General features: G+C 42.3%; 1 protein-coding gene across 4 annotated transcripts in view; it reads left to right on the top strand.

The window, feature by feature from the left end:
* Positions 1 to 17,583: 17,583 nt before the first annotated feature.
* LOC124127771 (receptor-type tyrosine-protein phosphatase alpha-like) overlaps positions 17,584 to 22,500 on the top strand; it is a 32,568-nt gene continuing 27,651 nt past the window's right edge. Inside the window, exons 1-2 of one of the 4 annotated variants that reach the window (XM_048399908.1) lie at positions 17,584 to 17,840; positions 22,446 to 22,500. The exon at positions 22,446 to 22,500 is cut by the window's right edge and continues 83 nt beyond it. In XM_048399908.1, the coding sequence (XP_048255865.1) occupies positions 17,780 to 17,840; positions 22,446 to 22,500 (116 nt within the window). In that variant the 5' untranslated portion in view covers positions 17,584 to 17,779. The remainder of the gene's footprint in view (positions 17,841 to 22,445) is intronic. The other 3 variants (XM_048399907.1, XM_046491137.2, XM_048399909.1) reach the window with 3 other exon arrangements.

The following is a 22,500-nucleotide window of genomic DNA, read 5'->3' as shown; positions in this document are numbered from 1 at the left end:
AGTAGTAGTTGAAGTAGTAGTAGACATAGAAGTAGTAGTGGTAGTAGTAGTAGTTGAAGTAGTAGTAGAAATAGAAGTAGTAGTGGTAGTAGTAGTAGTAGTAGTTGAAGTAGTAGTAGGCATAGAAGTAGTAGTGGTAGTAGTAGTTGAAGTAGTAGTAGAAATAGAAGTAGTAGTGGTAGTAGTAGTAGTAGTAGTAGTTGAAGTAGTAGTAGAAATAGAAGTAGTAGTGGTAGTAGTAGTAGTAGTAGTAGTAGAAGTAGTTGAAGTAGTAGTAGAAATAGAAGTAGTAGTGGTAGTAGTAGAAGTAGTAGTGGTAGTAGTAGAAGTAGTTGAAGTAGTAGTAGAAATAGAAGTAGTAGTGGTAGTAGTAGTAGTAGTTGAAGTAGTAGTAGAAATAGAAGTAGTAGTGGTAGTAGTAGTAGTAGTTGAAGTAGTAGTAGAAATAGAAGTAGGAGTGGTAGTAGTAGTAGTAGTTGAAGTAGTAGTAGAAATAGAAGTAGTAGTGGTAGTTGTAGTAGTAGTAGTAGTAGTTGAAGTAGTAGTAGAAATAGAAGTAGTAGTAGTAGTAGTAGTAGTAGTGGAAGAATGTGCCAGCTATATAACGGCGATCTCTCAATAATCGAGACCAGACAATCCAGTGATTGACATCATGAATATCGATCAACACAGATAGGATACCATGACATGGATCAACCAAGTCAGCGAGCCGGACTACCTGATCCCGTTAGTGCCTCTTACGACAAGCTAATGTTGCTGAAGGACAATTCTAACCCGGATCTTCACGGGTGTAGCGGTAGTGGTAGTGCTGAGTTCAAACTTTCCCATTGTCATAATCATATGAATTCATTGTTTTAATCTGATAACTTGTATGCGATACTTTGAAAACAATCCTGTGTTTGACAGCACCATATCCGTGCTCGTGGGTTTCACCAACTGGTAAATATAGATGCGTGGTCACCAACTGCGGGTGCGGAGAGTACTTGGATGGGTGACCTCGCTTTGGTAGCTTGGCACTTGAGAGTTTCTAGGGCTTCGGTCCTGCCCTTCACTGAAGCACATGTACCACATGTTGTGTCTCCTTGGGCAAATGACTTTGTTCGAATGTGCACCCGGTAGGATGAGATGAAATGTGGTTGTTAACCTAGCGCCTAACAGCTTGGGTTGTATACTCCCCAGGGTGAGTGAGTGAGTTGGGTTTAACGCCGCTTTTATATACTCCCCAGGGAGCTCAGAATGATTGGCTGATCAAGTGACCGGGGTAAAAATAGCGCTTTGAGCATACCCCAGTGTGGTGTATAAATATGCGCAGTATAAATGGCTTATTATCAATATTAGTATAGATTCATAATTATGTATATATTGCTTCCACGTGTGATCTTCGTGGTTCAGAAACCGAAAGGAGGAATGCGGGACCTGCATATCAAATGATATCGGGAAACCAAATGTTTTCAAAGACATAGTAACATTATATTTAAAATGACACAAAGTTCCCAATGCATATTTCATGACCATTGAGAAAATTGTATTTCTCGGTGAAAGCACTGAAGGAAAAGGTCGGTTAATGTCGTTACTTGTGTTAATTTAAAAGTACAGCTACATTGATATTGGAATAGTTAGCTAACACCTGTACAACATTTGTCCTTCAAACATTAACTGATATTTATTCATGCACCTGTCCAACTTTCCTGTTTTCCTGTTACGACCACCTAACCAGGTTTATGCAGGGGGCTGCCATAACAAGGACACAGAACACATGGCAAAATCCAGAGGAATGCAGACACTTCTTACCCTAAACACTTTTATTGGTAGCATGTATTACCGTCTCTAAACACGTCAATGAAACATTGCTAATATCATATTGCCACATGCAGAGGAAGAATTGACGATTATTGTTATACGCTTTCAATACAGGTGAGGTGAAATGGGGTTTAACGTCGCGTCCAAGATTATTGCACTTATATAGCGACGTGCATGCACGTGTATGTGTGTGTGTGGCTGCTTGTACTAGTCCGGACTGATGCCGATTTGAAGTGCTAGCACACTGAGATACCATGCCGCAGTTTAACATGAATACCAACTCAGACACAGTATACTGACTCCGAGCCGACCAGTCCTTGTTTTAGCCGCTTAATGCCGAGCGCTAGACAGGGTAACAACAAGAACCATCTTTTAACGTCTTTTGGTATGACGCGGCCGGGGATCGATCTCCGGGCGGTGCGTGAAATAAAATACACCACACATATCATGACACGGCTGAGGGACGTGAACTAGACGATCTGGGATAGAATTGGTCTTTAGCAATTAATGCTTATCGTGAGAGGGATCGAGTGGTCAGGTTCGCTGACTTGGTTGATGCATGTCATCATATCCCCATGGGTTAGATCGATGATCATGATGCCAATCAATGGATTGTCTGATCCAGACACAATTATTTACAGACCGCCGTCATACAGTTGCAATATTGCGGCGTTAAACAACTAACAACCAGACAGAACAATGCGCAGCCTTAGCCAACTCGCGCCGCTCCCCCTAGTCCTGCACCATGACCGTGGAATATATTTATTTTATGAAAAAATAATAATCTAGAAATGCATACAAAAGCAAGTAATATAAGATTTCAGAGACTAAATAATAGTCTACGCTCCCATTGGCGATACTCAAACTCACATCCCACTCACAGTCGGAGTAACCTTGTTAAAGGGGAAGTGTACACGCAAAATCACTTTCTTTCTTTTTCTAAACAAAACGCAATTTTAGAATGAATTAGTATCTGTGTTTGAAAATATACACTCATTTTTTTCACAGTGAAAGTAGGAAGCTCACAAAAGTGTGAAAATGATATGCCGTCATGAGGCCTTCTTTTTTCGAGCTAAACTGGCCTGAGTTATCCCCCTTAGATTATGACGTAATTGGTGCCAATTCAACTGGGTCCCTGTCTATTCTCAACGCAAAAGATATCAAGTAACAGTTTGCGGTAAAACAACATGGCCTACGACACACTCCGGCGCAGTGGTGACTCAGCATAACACTATGCTGGCTGGCATCTGAGACGCTAGAATCACACACCTAGACCTACACCACGTGAAGCGGCTCTAACAAAGCATAATGACGTCATAATGTTTATCAATTGGCACCAATGACGTCATATTGCAAGGGGCATAAGCCATGGTGTTTTTGTTGTGGAAATAGAACACTTGGTAAATGTGAAAAATATAAATCGTTTTAATGGGAAAAATATGTTAATTAATTGTGATATTTTTATATTTTTGTCTATGACACTTCTAGGTTAACACTTTTAGTGTGGAATAAGTACAAGAAAAATAGGTGCATTTCCGTGTGAACTTGCCCTTTAAGGTTTATAATAGAATGCCGACATAATACTTCACAAGCGATATTTGTCAGTCAGACCACACTGAGAACTGAACTGCCAGGCGGAAGGTAAAGTGGTGAATGTAGACATGAATATTCATGAGTCACACCAACCATGAATAATGCTGTTGAATAAAATTTCCATAATCATAAGAAAAGCACCTGCTTCGTTTCATAGAGTCTAAGCGTGATCAGATTCACTAAACCAAATGACTAACCAGATCAAATATTTATTCTATTGTATTTCAGTGTTGACGAGAGCCTGGCAGTCCAGGGGCAAAGATGACACAACCGTGAATATGTTTTTTGAGGTAATGCTTAATGGTGATGACCGACCGTCGAATAACTGAGCGTCATTGTGCTAGTTCAGTAGGACTTCCCAGGGGAGAATATACATTTATGTTTGTTTGTCGTTAACGCCGCACGACGGCGGTCTTTAAATATTCGAGTCTTGACCAGACAATCCAGTGATTGACATCATGAGCATCGATCCACCCAACTGAGAATCGATGACATGCATCAACCTGACCTAACCACCCGAATCCCATTAGTCGCCTCTTACGACAAGCAGAGTCGCCTTTCACGGAACGCATTGTTTGCTGAAGATCTATTTTACCCCGGTAAATATTAAAGAGTCCATCTGTATGTAGTTGTAGGTATTTAATTCAGTTAAATATTAAAGGGTGACTACGCCCCTCTGCCTGCTTCACGTTGTGGGTAGTTCTGGGTAATTCATTAGGGTAAATATTAAAGTCCATCTGCCTTCTACATTTGTATGTAGATGTGGGTATTTAATTCGGGTAAATATCAAAAGGTGACTATGCCACTCTACCTGCTTCACGTTGTGGGTAGTTCTTGGTAATTAATTAGGGTAAATATTAAAGAGCCCATCTGCCTTCTGCATTTGTATGTAGATGTAGGTATTTAATTCGGGTAAATATTAAAGGGTGACTACGCCCCTCTGCCTGCTTCACGTTGTGGGTAGTTCTGGGTAATTAATTAGGGTAAATATTAAAGAGCCCATCTGCCTTCTGCATTTGTATGTAGATGTAGGTATTTAATTCGGGTAAATATTAAAGGGTGACTACGCCCCTCTGCCTGCTTCACGTTGTTGGTAGTTCTGGGTAATTAATTAGGGTAAATATTAAAGAGCCCATCTGCCTTCTGCATTTGTATGTAGATGTAGGTATTTAATTTGGGTAAATATTAAGGGTGACTACAGATACTGGAACATTCCACATGTCTCGAAAACATACAATCACCGTCCGCGGTGAACCGGACCGGATGTTTACGCACCATATTAACATCTATATATAGTAACTTCCTGACGACAGATCATTGCCCAAACACAATTCAATGAGCGTCTACCGAATCGCAACAGAAACAATGTCACACAGTTACAATCATTTTTAAACAATAAAATGCACTGCCATATAACAACAGGCATCCGATTTGATTTTCAGAACTTCAAATCCATGTTCGTTTATCCATCCATATTATTCATGGATTAGGATACATTACTTTTCGTGTCTGCATATGCTGGTGATCAAGTTTGTTATAAGTAACTGTCACACGTTTTGTTTATTGTGTCTGGAAACCTGATGATCAGCCTTGTTAGGTATCTGTAACACATCTTGTGTTATTGTGTCTCGATTAGGTTGGTTTGGTTTGTTGTTGAACGCCGCACTCAGCAATATTCCAGCTACATGACGGCGATCTGTAAATAATCGAGTCTCGACCAGACAATCCAGTGATTGATATCATGAGCATCGATCTACCCAACTGAGATACGATGACATGCATCAATCCACGCAGTCGCCTCTTACGACAAACATAGTCACCTTTTATGGCAAGCATGGGTTGCTGAAGACCTATTCTACCCCGGACTCTTCACGGGTCGTCTCGACTAGGTTGGTTGGTTGGTTGGTTTGTTGTTTAACGCCGCACTCAGCCATAATCCAGCTATATGACGGCGGTCTGTAAATAATCGAGTCTGGACGTATATGTAGGTATCTTCTATTTCAACATTCAGCAACATGTGGGCAATATGACGGCGACATGTACATAATGGAGTCTGGACAAGAATCCAGTATTGATTTAACGCGCAACGATCCATGCTGACGATGGCAAGTATCTGTTTAAACAGACGTAAAATCCCACACGACTTCACCACAGGGCGATTGAATATATAGCAGCTCCCCATTCAACTGGAAACGTCTCACGTGAGTGGACGAGTGTGGATGGCACTTGAAGGCGATGGCTTTGGGTGTGGTCGCGTTATAATCGGGAGTGGAATACCGGCTGCAGGGAGGACTCACATGATTGCAATTGATGTGATCTGAAGGCTGCGTGATACCGGGATTTTGTAATTATAAAGTGTTTGTAGTTAAATGCCGCACTCACCAAGTCCTGCTATATGACGGCGGTCTGTAAATAATCGAGTCTGGACCAGACAATCCAGTGATTGACATCATGAGCATCGATCCTGCAGTTGGGACCGATGACATGCAACAACCAAGTCAGCGAGTCTGACCACCCGATCCCGTTAGTCGCCTCTTACGACAAGCATAGTCGCCTTTCAGGACAAGCATGGGTTGCTGAAGACCTATTCTAACCCGGATCTTCACGTGTCGAAAATTAATATGTAATGTTAGTGATGTTAGTAACAATTGTTAGTGATATAGGTTAAAGGTTCCATAATAAATGTCATCATGGAATAGATACTCTGGGTAATCGTGGGTAATCGATGACGACTCGTGTAAGGCCGTGTGGTTAATACAGTCAACTACTACGTTTATAACGAACACGCCTACAACGAACTGGCGAATAAAACGAACAATACATTTCATTGCATCCTTACTTTTCTGATTAAAGATACGTTTGAAGATGATGAAGATGTATGGCATAAATACTCTACCACCCTCACGACCATCAGTGTCTGTCTGCACATTCTACATGCTAGAAATCATGAGATGTTTTTTCAGTCTTAATCTGCAGAACACTTTTGGGCAATGTTCAACTTCCGTAAAAAATCCATGAAGATCCGGGTAAGAATATGTCTTCAGCCACCCATGCGTGCCGTAAATATGCTTGTCGTAAGAGGCGACTAACAGGGGGTCAGGCTTGCTGACTTGGTTAATGCATGTCATCGTATCCAAATTACGTGGATCGATGCTCCTGGTGTCAATCACTGGATTGTCTTGTCCAGACTCGACTATTTACAGCTGGAATATTGCTGAGTGCAGTGTTAAACAACAAATGAACGAACGAACATATGTATTTTCAAAAAGACGTAGCGCTTTTGAGATGCTTTTTTTGTAGTTAAGCTTCTATGAAGCTCTCAATATATTGTAGCGGTTTAGGGGTTTTGGGTGGGCAGAAAGGCAGTCAGTGGCCTATTTATCAATTGGGTATATTGATCTCTCATCAACACCACAATAACCATTTAACTTTCCACGATTAAATAATCGATAAATGACAACAATTATTTACAATCAATCAACATTCATTATTACTTAAAATAATATGAACATCCTTGAACCAGTATTCGACGTGTTCTATATACACTCAAGAAGTACAATGCACAGATTAAGTTCCGAATTGAAGATTTTATGGGCGCTTCAATCTCGACTTCACTCTATTTCTTTAACAGTTTATTAACGAATAATATTAATACTTAAATCTAAAATTATTCTCGGATTTCTCGAGAGAATGCACCCGGAAGCTAGTTAGTTTATATGTACACATTGTAAGATAAAAACTTACATTAGTTGCGAACCGGCAAATTCTCAGTTTCAGCAATATATACAATGTGCACTTTGTGATAAATGCATGAAAGCTTGCACAGTTGTAGGTAATAGAGTGAGTGAGAGTGAGTGAGTTGGGTTTAACACAGCTTTTAACAGTATTCCAGTTATATCACGGCGTGTCAGCTTAATGTGGGAGGAATGCAGGTCTCAGACGTTTACCACTTCGGTGAAACCCATGAGCATGGGTATGGTGCTGACAAACCTAGGAACATAATCGGGGCGAACCGGGATTCGAACCCACAATCATAGGTTTCTGGGGTGCCCAAAGGACGCAACTCTGCACAAAGTTTTGAACTTTGTAAAAAGAACATGTACAATCTTCAAAAAAAGAAACGCACAGGTAGATTTTTAGAAAAAATATTGATCCTAATAAAAACGATATATCTAATCTTATATCATAGATACAAATATGACATTTTGGAGCTCAATAGTCACATGTTGTCGTTGTACAAAGGCATTGAAAACTGTTCATTGTTAAGTCACATAAGGCCACAAGGTTGCGCTGAACTCAATATCTCGTGTGACCGCCCCGGGCAGCAATCACGGCTCTGTATCTCCTCGGCACTGACTGGATAAGTGTACGAATTCTGTCCTGTGGAATTCTGCTTGTAACGCGTTGTCCGGTTGTGGGGGTGTCTGCAGCGTGTTCTGGCGTTTGACGTACACGTCGATCGAGTTCATCCCAGAGGTGTTCGATTTGGTTGAGATCTGGAGGTCTACGGTGACACGAGCTTTGTCCTGTTGAAACAGCTCCCTCTGGCGATCAATGTTTGGAAGAAGGTGAGGTTGAAGAATTTGATTCATGTAGCGATTTGCTGTCAAATTTCCCTGAAGCACAACAACGTCAGAACTCGTAGTGTAGGAAATGGCCCCCCTCACAATGACACTACCACCACCGAAATTGTCGAATTCACGTACGCAATGTGGGGCAAAACGCTCATTTCAACGACGATAAACCTGTTGTCTACATCTCGCCGGTGAAGAAGAAATCGTGATTCATCGCTAAACAACGCTCGTCTCCAGTTTCACAAATTCCGAGGCTGTAAGGTATTGCACCAACGCAAGCGTCTCTGCCGATGGATCTTTTGCAAAACAGGGACAATAACGGGTCTTCTGGGTCGGATTCCAGCCCCGCGAAGATGGTTTCTGACAGTTTGCAGATGCGTCCTGCAGTCTCCGTAGCTGTGGCATTGCGATGATTAGGTGGAACAGTCAAATGCAGCGATCCTGTGCAGGGGTGGTAACTCTTGGTCGGCCGGTTCTCGGACGGTCTGCAGTGGAATTGAACTGTGTGTATCGGTCACAAAGGCGGCAAATGGTGCTGTGGTGGACGTTGAAGTAGCGTGCAACAGAAGACTGCGATTCCCCTCTTTGGATACGTCCTATGACGATGTTCCGATCGGCAGCGCTGAGTCTCGGCATTTTCGAACTTGAAAAATGTTGACAATTGAATGACAAATTATTGGCTTATGCTTGCTTTTTTATAGCCACTACCACGAGTTACGAATGCCATAACTTGCACGTGCATTTTGCTTTACTGTTTTCCTCCATGACATTTTCGAACAAGTGTGAAAACAATGCCCACGAAGACATTGCAAATCCACAACGGCTGCGTTTTGACGCACCGTGTGTCGAATATCAGGCCACCAACATTTTCCAATAACATATCTCCAATTTATATACCGGATTTTTTGTGTAGTCAGGTTCAGTGAACTACATACTACCTGTGCGTTTCTCTTTTTGAAGAGTGTATATATGATAACTGCGTGGATCGATGTTCAATATGTCAACGAATGGATTGTCTCGCCCAGACTCGATTATTAACAGACCACCGTTATATAGCTGCAATATCGGTGCGTGCAGCGTTAAACAACAAAATCATATACCAAAATGTAGCAGAATATCTGCAATTCAAAATTAGAATATCATTTTTAGTTTCAACACAATGTGCAACTATAAGGGCGCTATCGTCTCTGGATTTGTTGGTCCATCACTCGATTGTCTGGTTTGTTTACAGGCCGCCGTAGCATGCAAGGAGGACTGTTGTGCGGCGCCAGGCAACAACAAACACTTACTTTTTTGAACAAATTGGGAGAGTGTTGGTTGCTACAGGTAGTGCAGGACAGACCCGTAAAGATCCGGGGTAGAACCCCATGCTTGCCGTAAAAGTCGACTATGCTTGTCGTAAGTGGAAACTAACGGGATCGGGTGGTCAGGCTCGCTGACTTGGTTGATGGATGTCATCATATCCCAATCCCGTGGATAGATGCTCATGATGTCAATCACTGGATTGTCTGGTCCAGACTCGATTTTTTTTACAGACCGACGTCATATAGGTGGAATATTGCTAAGTGCGGCGTTAAACAAACAAAACAAACAAACCATCACTCGATACCTCTTTGTATTTCACTAATCATATGCTATTTTCGAATATCCCCTGTTTTTGTTTGGAGAGTATGCACCAGTGATATTATAAAATACTGTTCAAAGCGGCGTTTAACCAAAAACATTCACTTTTTCCAAATGAAATCAGTGAAGGAATATGCTTAAAACACAATTTACTGATTGTAACTTGAAGAGTACCATTTTCCAATTTTGAGAACTTCTTCTGTGGAGTGGCTCTATGATGACGGCTTTAAGGTAGAATATGACCTTTTTTCTTTAAAACACCCTGTTTGTTGAAAGCCCCCATGTTCCATGACCGAATTATCGCTGTGCTACTTCCTGACCATCCTGGTCATATTGTGCAGCGAGGAACACCAGGAAAACTACATTTTTCCTTGTGAAAGTTAACTGAATATGAATATCTTATTTGTCCCCCCATCAAAAAAAGTTAACTACGGGGTTGGGGTTGAACGTCGCGTTCAAAGTTACAGCACTTATATCGCGAAGTGTGTGTGTGTGTGTGTGTGTGTGTGTGTGTGTGTGTGTGTGTGTGTGTGTGTGTGTGTGTGTGTGCCTGCTTGTATTAGTCCGGACTCATGCCGATTTTATAGTGCTAGCCCACTGAGATACCATGCCGCAGTTAATCATCTTATCATCTTTTAACGCCTTCGGGTATGACGCGGCCGGGGATCGAACATCCGTCCTTCCTCTATCCGGGCAGACGCTCCATCCACTAGACCACGGAGGCGGTCTCATATATAGGAATATACCATTTAATACAATAACCACTGTCTTACATACGCGTCTTGATGGCTTATTTTCATCAAAGGAAAGCACACTGTATAGCACAGTATAAACACTGGGTTGTCCTCTGATAGTCTCTTGCAGCCTTCAAGTACTTAAGGTGAAAACGCCCATCAAATTCAAGTAATTCCAACCTGCTATCCATTACCATACCGGTCCTGTGTTACATGTCATTGTGTTGCACCTTCTGGATCCACTTGGTGCTCCGACCAGTCATCCCTCGCTTTCATGTTGTCGCCTACATGTAGCTCATATCATTTTGTGTGTGCATGTGTGTTGTTTAACGTAACGCCACACTCAGCAATATTCCAGCTTTTAGACAGCAGCGTGGACATATTCGAGTCTGGACCAGACAATCAAGTGATGGATATTGCGAGCAAAGATCAATGCCATCGGGTTATGAAGACACGCAATCAACTGTTGTTGTTGTTTTGTTGTTTAACGCCGCACTCAGAAATATTCTAGCTATTTGACGGGGGTCTGTAAATAATCGAGTCTGGACCTTATAATCCAGTGATTCATATCATGACCATCGATCCACGCAGTTGGGATCGATGTAATGCATCAACCAAGTCAGCGAGCCTGACCATCCGATCCCGTTAATCGCCTCATACGACAAGCACAGTCGCCTTTTACTAGGTCACCGAACCTGACCACCCGATCCTTGTGGTGGCCGTTCACGACCAGCATAGGTTGCTGCAGACCTATTCTAACCCCACGGGGCGTGTCGTTACGTGTGGGCCTTCGAATACAAAACACTATCTAAGGGCCAGGTTCATTAAGGAATAACGACAATTATGTTTTGTCCATTACCTTGAATTACCAAAGTGGTATACATGTATATGTTGGTTTAACTTTTCACTTTATTAATAATACAGTTTTAACCTTTTCTTGGAATGCCTGCTACCATCTTCATAAGATGAAATGTTTTTTTTCTTTCAACATAATAACATAATATAAATTTATTTCTCGCCTTTCCATTGACATCTCCCTCTGGGTGATAAGTCCTCAAGAGGATACCCGTTCCAGGAAGTACATCACATATATCTATATTCCCCTAACATTCCGTAGCAGGGAATGATGGCATTAATACCACTGCAGATGTTCAGGATAATATTCACACTAAAGTAAACACTGTTGGGAACATTATTAAAGTTAAAAAATATTTTCCTCATCGAAAGTAATGTGTTATATATATGTACTCATTGGTAGCCATCAATAAACAGGGTAGGCTGCACACAGTGACACACGGAAGAAGGAAACATCTGACCATCCTTGTTTCCCAACAGGGTGTGCGTCCAACGAAGTGGACGAATTGAGTTTTATGATGAAAGTTATTCACGTCATAGACGTTTTCTTCTTTTATAAAACCCACTTTGTGATGAGGGGTTGCATGATCGGTGCTGATAAAGCCAGAATCAAAGCGACATCTGAGAATCGAACCCGTGATTCTGGTTCCATGGAACCCGGGCCACCCGTGCCCCTTCAGCAAAGTCAAACAAATTGGTAATTTTTGACAGAACGAACGTGCTCTTGTGTGTAAATAGTTCATTTTGTGCTTGTTTTTGAAAATGATATATAAATATAGTGTAAGGAAGAGACAGAGTCAAGACTCTGAGGTTCGAACCGGTGATTCTGGTTTAGCCACGGACCTGGGCCACCCGTGCCCCTTCAGCAAAGTCAAATAAATTGGTAGTTTTTGACAGAACGAACGTGCTTTTGTGTGTAAATATTCCATTTTGTTCTAGTTTTTGAAAATGATTTATAGATACAGTGTAAGGAAGAAAATGTATGGATATCAACTTTAGTGTGAGGAACAAAACGTTTCGGGGTAGCCCGTGAAGACCCGGGTTAGAATTGGTCTTCAGTGACCCATGCTTGTCGACTAACGGGGTCGGGTGGTCAGGCTCGCTGACTTGGTTGATGCATGCGCATGTCATCGTATCCCAATTGCGTGGAAGGATGCTCATGAGGTAACTGAAGTGGGACCCTACTACAGTTACCTTAAAACTTGGTCAGTTAAGCCATGACTTTGCAGCTCTCCTTGTCAGCATCGGCTCATCTCAGTCAAGGAGTGATTGGTCTAACGGCGCCGACTCCGGATTGTCTCCGTCCGCATTTATACTCGCATAATAAAGAAACGCAACGCCAGCTTTATACTCACATTAGTTTTACTTACTCTCCGTCCATCTATCAATACACGACAGGATCACACCGGCCAAGCTCATCACTAAATGGGGAGAACTTAGAACGAGCGTGGTTCGACTCGATCGGCTGAAAACCGCGCTCTCCTCTTTTTATGTTGACGGTATCATTTTGACGTGTTCGGGCCTGGCGTGTCTATGTCACATGTCCTCATAGATCATTTTAATTGGTAAAGAACAATATCAGACCATGAACACGTGTTTGCGTCGTGATCAGCAAACTACCGGAACCTACTGACCGATTGAAGATGTCTATTGATTAATTGGTGACAACACCACCGAAGCTATCCCAAAATATCCTGTCACTATCATCATCCTATTGATTTCCTGCTTGTTTGCGCCAACACTTTGGTTTTATGTTACCATCGTTTTTAAAGCTAACCATCAATTTAAAGTTTGACTTTGTTATACTTTTCTAAGATTTTGGGGATGCATTTATAACAATACTTGCCGTAAAAGGCGACTGTGCTTGTCGTAAGAGGCGACTAACGGGATGGGGTGGTCGGTCTCGCTGACTTGGTTGATGTATTTCATCGATCCCAATTGCGTGGATCGATGCTCATGATGTCAATGACTGGATTGTCTGGTCCAGACTCGATTATTTACAGCCCGCCGCCACACAAGTGGGATATTGCTGAGTGTTAAACAACAAATAAACAGATATTTCGCAGTAAATACTTACTCCTTCAACAGGTGACCTGATAAAGGAGTAAGTATATACTCCAGAACGTTGTACTCCTCATAATAAAGAAGTTGACATCCATAAATTCTCTTCCTAATATGTATCACTTCCAAAATGGACCCGTGAAGATTCGGGGTAGAATAGGTCTTCAGCAACCCATGCTTGCAGTTAAAGGCGACTAATCTTGTGGTAAAGACTAACGGGATCGGGTGGTCTGGCTCGCTGACTTGGTTGATGCATGTCATCGTATCTCAGTTGCGTGGGTCGATGCGCATGATGTCAATCACTCGATTGTCTGGTCCAGACTCGATTATTTACAGACCGCCGTCATATAGCTGGAATATTGCTGAGTGAGGCGTTAAACAACAAATAAACAAACAAACAAACAAACAAAACAAACACTTCCAAAATGACTTGACCTGTAGTGTATCATTGTGAAGATTCCTGGGTAGAATAGGTCTTCAGCAACCCATTCTTGCCGTAAAAGGCGACTGTGCTTGTCGCAAAGGGCGACAAACCGGATCGGGTGGTCAGGCTCGCTGACTTGGTTGATGCATGTCATCGATCCCAATAGCGTTGATCGATGCTCATGATATTAATCACTGGATTGTCTGGTTCAGACTCGATTATTTACAGACCGCCGTCATATATAGCTGGATTACTGCTGAGTGCGGCGTTAAACAACAAACCAACCAACCAACCATTAGAGTCCTATCTTCTTGTTGTGGGAGACCCGAGTGTGTCAGGCATGTACTCTTCTTGTTGTGGGAGACCCGAGTGTGTCAGGCATGTACTCTTCTGGTTGTGGTAGACCCGAATGTGTTAGGCATGTACTCTTCTGGTTGTTGGAGACCCGAGTGTGTCAGGCATGTACTCCTCTGGTTGTGGGAGACCCGAGTGTGTCAGGCATGTACTCTTCTGGTTGTGGGAGACCCGAGTGTGTCAGGCATATACTCCTCTGGTTGTGGGAGACCCGAGTGTGTCAGGCATGTACTCTTCTGGTTGTGGGAGACCCGAGTGTGTCAGGCATGTACTCTTTTTGTTGTGGGAGACCCGATTGTATCAGGCATGTACTCTTCTTGTTGTGGGAGACCCGAGTGTGTCAGGCATGTACCCTTCTGGTTGTGGGAGACCCGATTGTGTCAGGCATGTACTCTTCTTGTTGTGGGAGACCCGAGTGTGTCAGGCATGTACTCTTCTTGTTGTTGGAGACCCGAGTGTGTTAGGCATGTACTCTTCTGGTTGTGGGAGACCCGAGTGTGTCAGGCATGTACCCTTCTTGTTGTGGGAGACCCGAGTGTGTCAGGCATATACTCCTCTGGTTGTGGGAGACCCGGGTGTGTCGGGCATGTACTCTTCTTGTTGTGGGAGACCCGAGTGTGTCAGGCATGTACTCTTCTGGTTGTTGGAGACCCGAGTGTGTCAGGCATGTACTCCTCTGGTTGTTGGAGACCCGAGTGTGTCAGGCATGTACTCTTCTGGTTGTGGGAGACCCGAGTGTGTCAGGCATATACTCCTCTGGTTGTGGGAGACCCGAGTGTGTCAGGCATGTACTCTTCTGGTTGTGGGAGACCCGAGTGTGTCAGGCATGTACTCTTTTTGTTGTGGGAGACCCGAGTGTGTCAGGCATGTACTCTTCTTGTTGTGGGGGACCCGAGTGTGTTAGGCATGTACTCTTCTTGTTGTGGGAGACCCGAGTGTGTCAGGCATGTACTCTTCTTGTTGTGGGGGACCCGAGTGTGTCAGGCATGTACTCTTCTTGTTGTGGGAGACCCGAGTGTGTCAGGCATGTACTCTTCTTGTTGTGGGAGACCCGAGTGTGTCAGGCATGTACTCTTCTTGTTGTGGGAGACCCGAGTGTGTCAGGCATGTACTCTTCTGGTTGTGGGAGACCCGAGTGTGTCAGGCATGTACTCTTCTGGTTGTGGGAGACCCGAGTGTGTCAGGCATGTACTCTTCTTGTTGTGAGAGACCCGAGTGTGTCAGGCATGTACTCTTCTTGTTGTGGGAGACCCGAGTGTGTCAGGCATGTACCCTTCTGGTTGTGGGAGACCCGATTGTGTCAGGCATGTACTCTTCTTGTTGTGGGAGACCCGAGTGTGTCAGGCATGTACTCTTCTTGTTGTGGGAGACCCGAGTGTGTCAGGCATGTACTCTTCTTGTTGTGGGAGACCCGAGTGTGTCAGGCACGTACTCTTCTTGTTGTGGGAGACCCGAGTGTGTCAGGCATGTACTCTTCTTGTTGTGGGAGACCCGAGTGTGTCAGGCATGTACTCTTCTGGTTGTGGGAGACCCGAGTGTGTCAGGCATGTACTCTTTTTGTTGTGGGAGACCCGATTGTATCAGGCATGTACTCTTCTTGTTGTGGGAGACCCGAGTGTGTCAGGCATGTACCCTTCTGGTTGTGGGAGACCCGAGTGTGTCAGGCATGTACTCTTCTGGTTGTTGTTTAACGCCGCACTCAGCAGTATTCAAGCTATATTACGTCAGTCTGTAAATAATCGAGTCTGGACCAGCCATCATGTGATTGGCATCATAAGCATCGATTCACGCAATTGGGATACGATGACATACATCAACCAAGTCAGGCTCGCTGACTTGGTTGATGCATGTCATCGATCCAAATTGCGACTGGATTGAGTGGTCCAGACTCGATTATTTACAGACCGCCGTCAAATAGCTGGAATATTGCTGAGTGCGGCGTTAAACAACAAACAAACAAAGCATTTAAAAGCTCACTGTATGCTGGGGCGTTGGTGCTTGGTGGAGTTCGTGACACACTCCAATCAAAGCACACAAGACAATGCACTTATGATTATCAGTCGTGCTTTGGCGTATGGTTACCCTGACCTATTTGATTGCATTGTTTGCACCTGATGCAGACAGGTAACGCCTATGTGCACAAGCAGATCAGCTGATAGCATGGCTGTACGAACTTGGCTACAACCGCTTTCGCCTCATCTTAAGCTGTGCCAGCGGTCCCTCTGTGGTATATACAACCATGTATGCATTTATAAGCAACTTCAATGTATTTCCACATTTGTCTTCAATAAAAGCTTGGAGTGGTGTGTTAAAATGGATTAACACCAAGGGTCATGATCTTCATAGTCATCAATGCATGCTCAACAATTTTAGAGGCGGTGGGGTAGCCTAGTGATTAAATCGTTCGCTCTTTACGCCGAAGGCCGGGTTCGATTCCCCACATGGTACAATATGTGAAGCCCATGGCTTGGGAATGGAATATTGCTAATAGCGGCGTAGAACTACTGACTAAATACAAGCCTTCCAGATCTCTCCGTTCTCAGAATAACCACCTGTTACAAGTCCCGGAAACCTGTCTCAAAACCTTTGGTCAGAGAACTTTCCAGTTCTGCGCTTCCTCGCTATGGAACAAACTACCATCTGATCTTAAGCTGTCCTTTAAGGCCCATCTGAAAACATACCTTTTCAGACAACACTATACAATCCAGCTCTACTCACCTTTCATCAACATTATTTGCTAAAACTATGTAGCGCCATCGGCATTAACTTGGTGAATGGATTTGGTTTGGTTTGGTTTGTTGTTTAACGCCGCACTCAGCAAGTGGGGTCGATGACATGCGAGCCTGACCACCCGATCCCGTTAGTCGCCTCTTACGACAAGCATAGTCGCCTTTTGGTGAATGGAACCACGCGCAGTATAAATGAACTTATTATTAGAACCATACTCACTCACTCAACAATCTTTGTGTAGCTCAAATAAGGAAGTGTCACTATACACGCCTACTTGTTCTGGATGAGCGAGCGCCTGTGGCCTGTACTTTCCGTCTATTGTTAAGGCTGAGGCAAGGATGTGTTTATGAATACAGTTGAAACTGTCAAAGGAAAGTTTACTTTTCTGGCAATAGACATCCACGTTACATTGGTGGACGTGTGAAACACACGTTCAAGGGGCTTTCAAATTCTACTTCGGGTAGATCTGTATATGCTTCTTTGAAACAGGTACACACATAGGGGACCGACCATTTGATATTCATTGGGGTGGGGTGGGGTGGGGTGGCATGGGGTGGTATTTATGCTTCAAACTATTAACTGTAAAATAAAGTTTTAAAGACTTTTAGCTTATAGTTTTATGTTATATATTATCAACACTTCACACATCCCGCCCACCCCTCCGAATTTCAAATGATCCGTCCCTAGAGCAAAGTGGTAGTCAACATTTTCGTCTCAATTATGTATTTGATAAGCGTGAAATTTCCCCGTCACAGCAGGCAATGAATCAACACCTACTATATTTACTCACCCAGGCATGAAGCATGTGTTCACATCAACATACGGGTGGAAGTTTTATCAACAAGGCAGATATGCTATGTTATAAAGGGTAGCATGCATGGCTGCTTGTTGGTAGGAGGCCCTGAGTTGAATATTATGTAGAGGGCGTGGTTGTAACCTTATTCCGTCCGTGCTGTTTCATGCTGAGTTTTTGTTCTTCATCCGAGAAGGATAATACTTCCTGGTTGGCAGCCTCGGTACAGTAATGCAGTATGGCGAACGTACGAGGAGGTGTTCTCGTCGCTCTGTCGCTGTTTGTTGTAGCTGCGACAGGTATGTCACTTTTGTTTTCATTAATATCAAGAGAGAGAGAGAGAGAGAGAGAGAGAGAGAGAGAGAGAGAGAGAGAGAGAGAGAGAGAGAGAGATTCTTTATTTCCTCTAGATGTCATTCCAAAGTTTACATTGCAAATATATTCAATTACGCGCAGTAAACACAATACAGAAAGGCATAACATATTTACAATTACACACAGTTTATCAAATTCAGATACCTAAATGAAGACAGACATTCACTAAAAGATGCCTTAGTTTGTACAGATACGAGGCGAATTGTAGTGTAATAGTTTCCCAGGTGTGTTGATCCAGATTGTGAGTAAATGTTGTTTCAGCCCCAAATAAGACTGATAACATATCTGTTTCGTCTTCCATTTCAAAATCAACATATTTTTGAACGTCAAGTACGTCAATGAGAGCAGAGAAAAACGCATTTCTTTCTGATATCAGAGCTTCACAATGTAAAATAATGTGGCTGTCACAGTCGAAAGCATGCCTATTACAGAGCATGCACTCTTTCGAAGGTTTACTGCGTGATGAGACTTTCACACTGAGTTGTAAAGTAGGTCGATATTCCGGGTACAGAAAAGCTAAATGCCAAAGTACATGGTATGCTAATTTCGTATGAATTCTCTTATAACGGGACATGCTTGCGTTATTTGATACATTTGTGAGCCATGATTGTTCTTCGTATTTGCATATAGTTTCGTTAACACGATTTCTCCATTGCAATTTTGGAGGGAAAGTACCGTACTGAGTGTATGTACGAAGGTAGTGACCCAGATTGTATTTATCAAGTGTTGATTTAAGTTCTCCACAGATTGTCTTTGAATTGACAGGGCTTGCAATGAACGCACAAAAATATTTTTTGCAAAGTTATTACAGTTAAGATTGCATTAACGACCAAGAAAGAAAAGTTTGCATTTATCAATATATGCAGTAATTGTTCAAAGTCCAAGGTTCGAAATAGTAGATTCTGAAGGAGATCTTTTATCAAGACCCTGTACAATGCTTGCAAAATATATTTGTGTGCCTTCCAACAGAGCGGCATGTTGACCCTTGATGTCATAGAGTAATTCACATCCATAAAGGCTGGTTTTGAGTATCATTCTGAGCCATATTTTCACACTGGAAATTGGATGAAGATCATAATTATTTCATCCTAAAGATCTTAGGGAGTTAATATTTTGTTTTGCTTTCTGACAGTTCTTTTCAATTTTTGTTTTATAGGACAGATTGTATGTTAGAAGTATTCCACCATACACCGTAGAGTCAGTTGTAGTAATGTGTGTATTACCAAGTTTACAATAACAGTTATACCCCTTGCGTTTTGATTTGGTGAACACAATTATTGCACTTTTTGATGGATTATATGTTGGGCGCCACCTTGAGGCATATGTATGTACAATATTCAGGGATGTTTGTAAGCCTCTCGGTGGTGCGCTAATAAATGTAGTATCGTCGGCAAGCAAGACTGCAGGAATATCCATACCATATGAACGAATGCCACATTGTTCTTGTCTAAGGGCTCTAATGAGGTCATTTATAAAAACAAGAAAAAAACAAGCAGAGATAACTCTGCCTTGGCCAATCCCTTGTTGAACCATATATCTGTCTGATTGTTCACCTTGGTAGGAAATATAAGCATAACTATTTGTATAACAATGATGTAGTAATTTCCATGTATTACCTCTAATGCCCAGTTTATGTAGTTTGTAAAATAATCCATCGTGCCATATCCTATCGAATGCTTTTTCATTATCTAAGAAAGCTGCATAGACTGCAGATGTGATCACGTGGTTTCAATCCGGGTAAGAATCGAGAGTCAGATGACCACAAGAGATTATATTAAGCAAAGACCCTGGTCAATTGCGCCTTAACACATCATCTGCACATGTTTTCTTTCAGTTTCTGCTGGTAATGCACGCAGGCTGCAGACGCTGCTAAATTAAGCCTAAATATAGTCACCTAACTACTAAAGATTACCCGGATTGTAACCAAACTCAATGATGTTTATCGCAAGGGAAATGGATATTTCTAGAAAACCACACCCCATGTCCACAACTCCGCAAAGCGGAGCCTATGACGACATTCAACTATGTTGCTAGTTTACAAACCCGGTAGTTCAGATGGATAAATGACTGGGTGTTGACATCTCATTCAGTGTTCTTATCTAAAGCCATGCAAAAAAATCAAAATGATGTACCAAGATTTTACCGTGGTGACATGTCGAGCAATAGACCATCAGACTCAGCGTCAAGCTTTCACCACCAAATGTTAAGTCGTTCCAGACAGTACATTCACATACATTTACTTAAAATGACACGTAGCGTTTCATTGTGATATGGGATATTATCCAATACTATGACCTTTACTGGGAGTTTTCATGCGTCCTTTCTCACTTGCACTTACTGAAGTGGATTTGGTGGTGAGACTTTGTGACGATGTCGACTTAGCTCATGATACCTATCACTGGATTGTCTGGTCATTGTTTACAGGAAGCCGCCGTATGGCAGGCGTATTTGTTGGTGCTGGTTAAGCAACAAACAAACACTGTCTTTTAATGGAAATGGTGTTGGTGCTGGTTAAGTAACAAACAAACACTGTCTTTTAATGGAAATGGTGTTGGTGCTGGTTAAGCAACAAACAAACACTGTCTTTTAATGGACATGGTGTGGGTGCTGGGTTAAGCAACAAACAAACACTGTCTTTTAATGGAAATGGTGTTGGTGCTGGGTTAAGCACCAAACAAACACTGTCTTTTAATGGAAATGGTGTGGGTGCTGGGTTAAGTAACAAACAAACACTGTCTTTTAATGGAAATGGTGTGGGTGCTGGGTTAAGCAACAAACAAACACTGTCTTTTAATGGAAATGGTGTGGGTGCTGGGTTAAGCAACAAACAAACACTGTCTTTTAATGGAAATGGTGTAGGTGCTGGGTTAAGCATCAAACAAACACTGTCTTTTAATGGAAAACATTTTGAGATACACATTATAGCTATAAACGTGTGATATACAGATTTTAGCTGACATCATTTCAACACACATATAGAAGCTGTCAGCATGCCAATATGCACATATTCGATGTCAGCATGTCAACATATACATGGAATAGCTCTCAGCATATCAACATACACATAGTAGCTGTCAGCATGTCAGCATACACATATATTAGCTGTCAGAATGTCAACATACACATAGTAGCTGTCAGCATGCTAACATACATATATTAGCTGTCAGAATGTCAACATACACATAGTAGCTGTGAGCATGCTAACATACACATAGTAGCTGTCAGCATATCAACATACACATAGTAGCTGTCAGCATATCAACATACACATAATAGCTGTCAGGATGTCAACATACACAGTATCTGTATGAATGTTAACATACACATAGTAGCTGTCAGAATGTCAACATACACATAGTAGCTGTCAGCATGTCAACATACACATAATAGCTGTCAGCGTGTCAACATACACAGTAGCTGTATGAATGTTAACATACACATAGTAGCTGTCAGCATGCCAACATACACATAGTAGCTGTCAACATTTTGAGATACACATTATAGCTATAAACCTGTGAAATACAGATTTTAGTTGACATCATGTCAACACACATATAGAAGCTGTCAGCATGCCAAAATACACATATTCGATGTCAGCATGTCAACATATACATGGTATAGCTCTCAGCATATTAACATACACATAGTAGCTGTCAGCATGTCAACATATACATATATTAGCTGTCAGAATGTCAACATACACATAGTAGCTGTCAGCATGCTAACATACACATAGTAGCTGTCAGCATATCAACATACACATAGTAGCTGTCAGCACATCAACATACACATAGTAGCTGTCAGCATGCCAACATACACATAATAGCTGTCAGCGTGCCAACATACACATAGTAGCTGTCAGCATGCCAACATACACATAATAGCTGTCAGCGTGTCAACATACACAGTATCTGTATGAATGTTAACATACACATAGTAGCTGTCAGAATGTCAACATACACATATTCGATGTCAGCATGTCAACATATACATAGTAATTGTCAACATTTTGAGATACACATTATAGCTATAAACCTGTGAAATACAGATTTTAGCTGACATCATGTCAACACACATATAGAAGCTGTCAGCATGCCCAAATACACATATTCGATGTCAGCATGTCAACATATACATGGAATAGCTGTCAGCGTGTCAACATACACACAGTAGCTGTCAGCGTGTCAACATACAGACAGTAGTTGTGGAAGATCCGGTCAGTGACCCTAAAAGCAGCCCTCTTCAAGCCATTCAATAAATGTAAGGGGTACTTTGAAGAGAAGGACGTGATATGTAATACTGCTGTATGGCATGCTTTTCCGATGACCTGCAGAGCATGTTGGCACTATGTTTCATGCTTTACTTATGATAGACGATATGACAAACACGCATATATGAGTTTTGCATGAACCTGAAACCAGTATACTTTGGGAATTTCTTTTACAGACATCAGCGATGTCGATCAGACCATTGCAGTTTTTTCTGATAATCCTTCGTTGAATATATCTAATATAATATTTTTTATATAGCAGCCACGTGTTCTGGGGGCACCTACGGCTTCCAGTGTGCATACCATTGCAACTG

The sequence above is a fragment of the Haliotis rufescens genome, unplaced genomic scaffold (assembly GCF_023055435.1).
Source record: "Haliotis rufescens isolate VD_foot unplaced genomic scaffold, xgHalRufe1.0.p SCAF_2, whole genome shotgun sequence".
In the NCBI taxonomy this organism is placed as follows: domain Eukaryota; kingdom Metazoa; phylum Mollusca; class Gastropoda; order Lepetellida; family Haliotidae; genus Haliotis; species Haliotis rufescens.
This window is presented reverse-complemented; position numbering and strand designations above follow the sequence as displayed.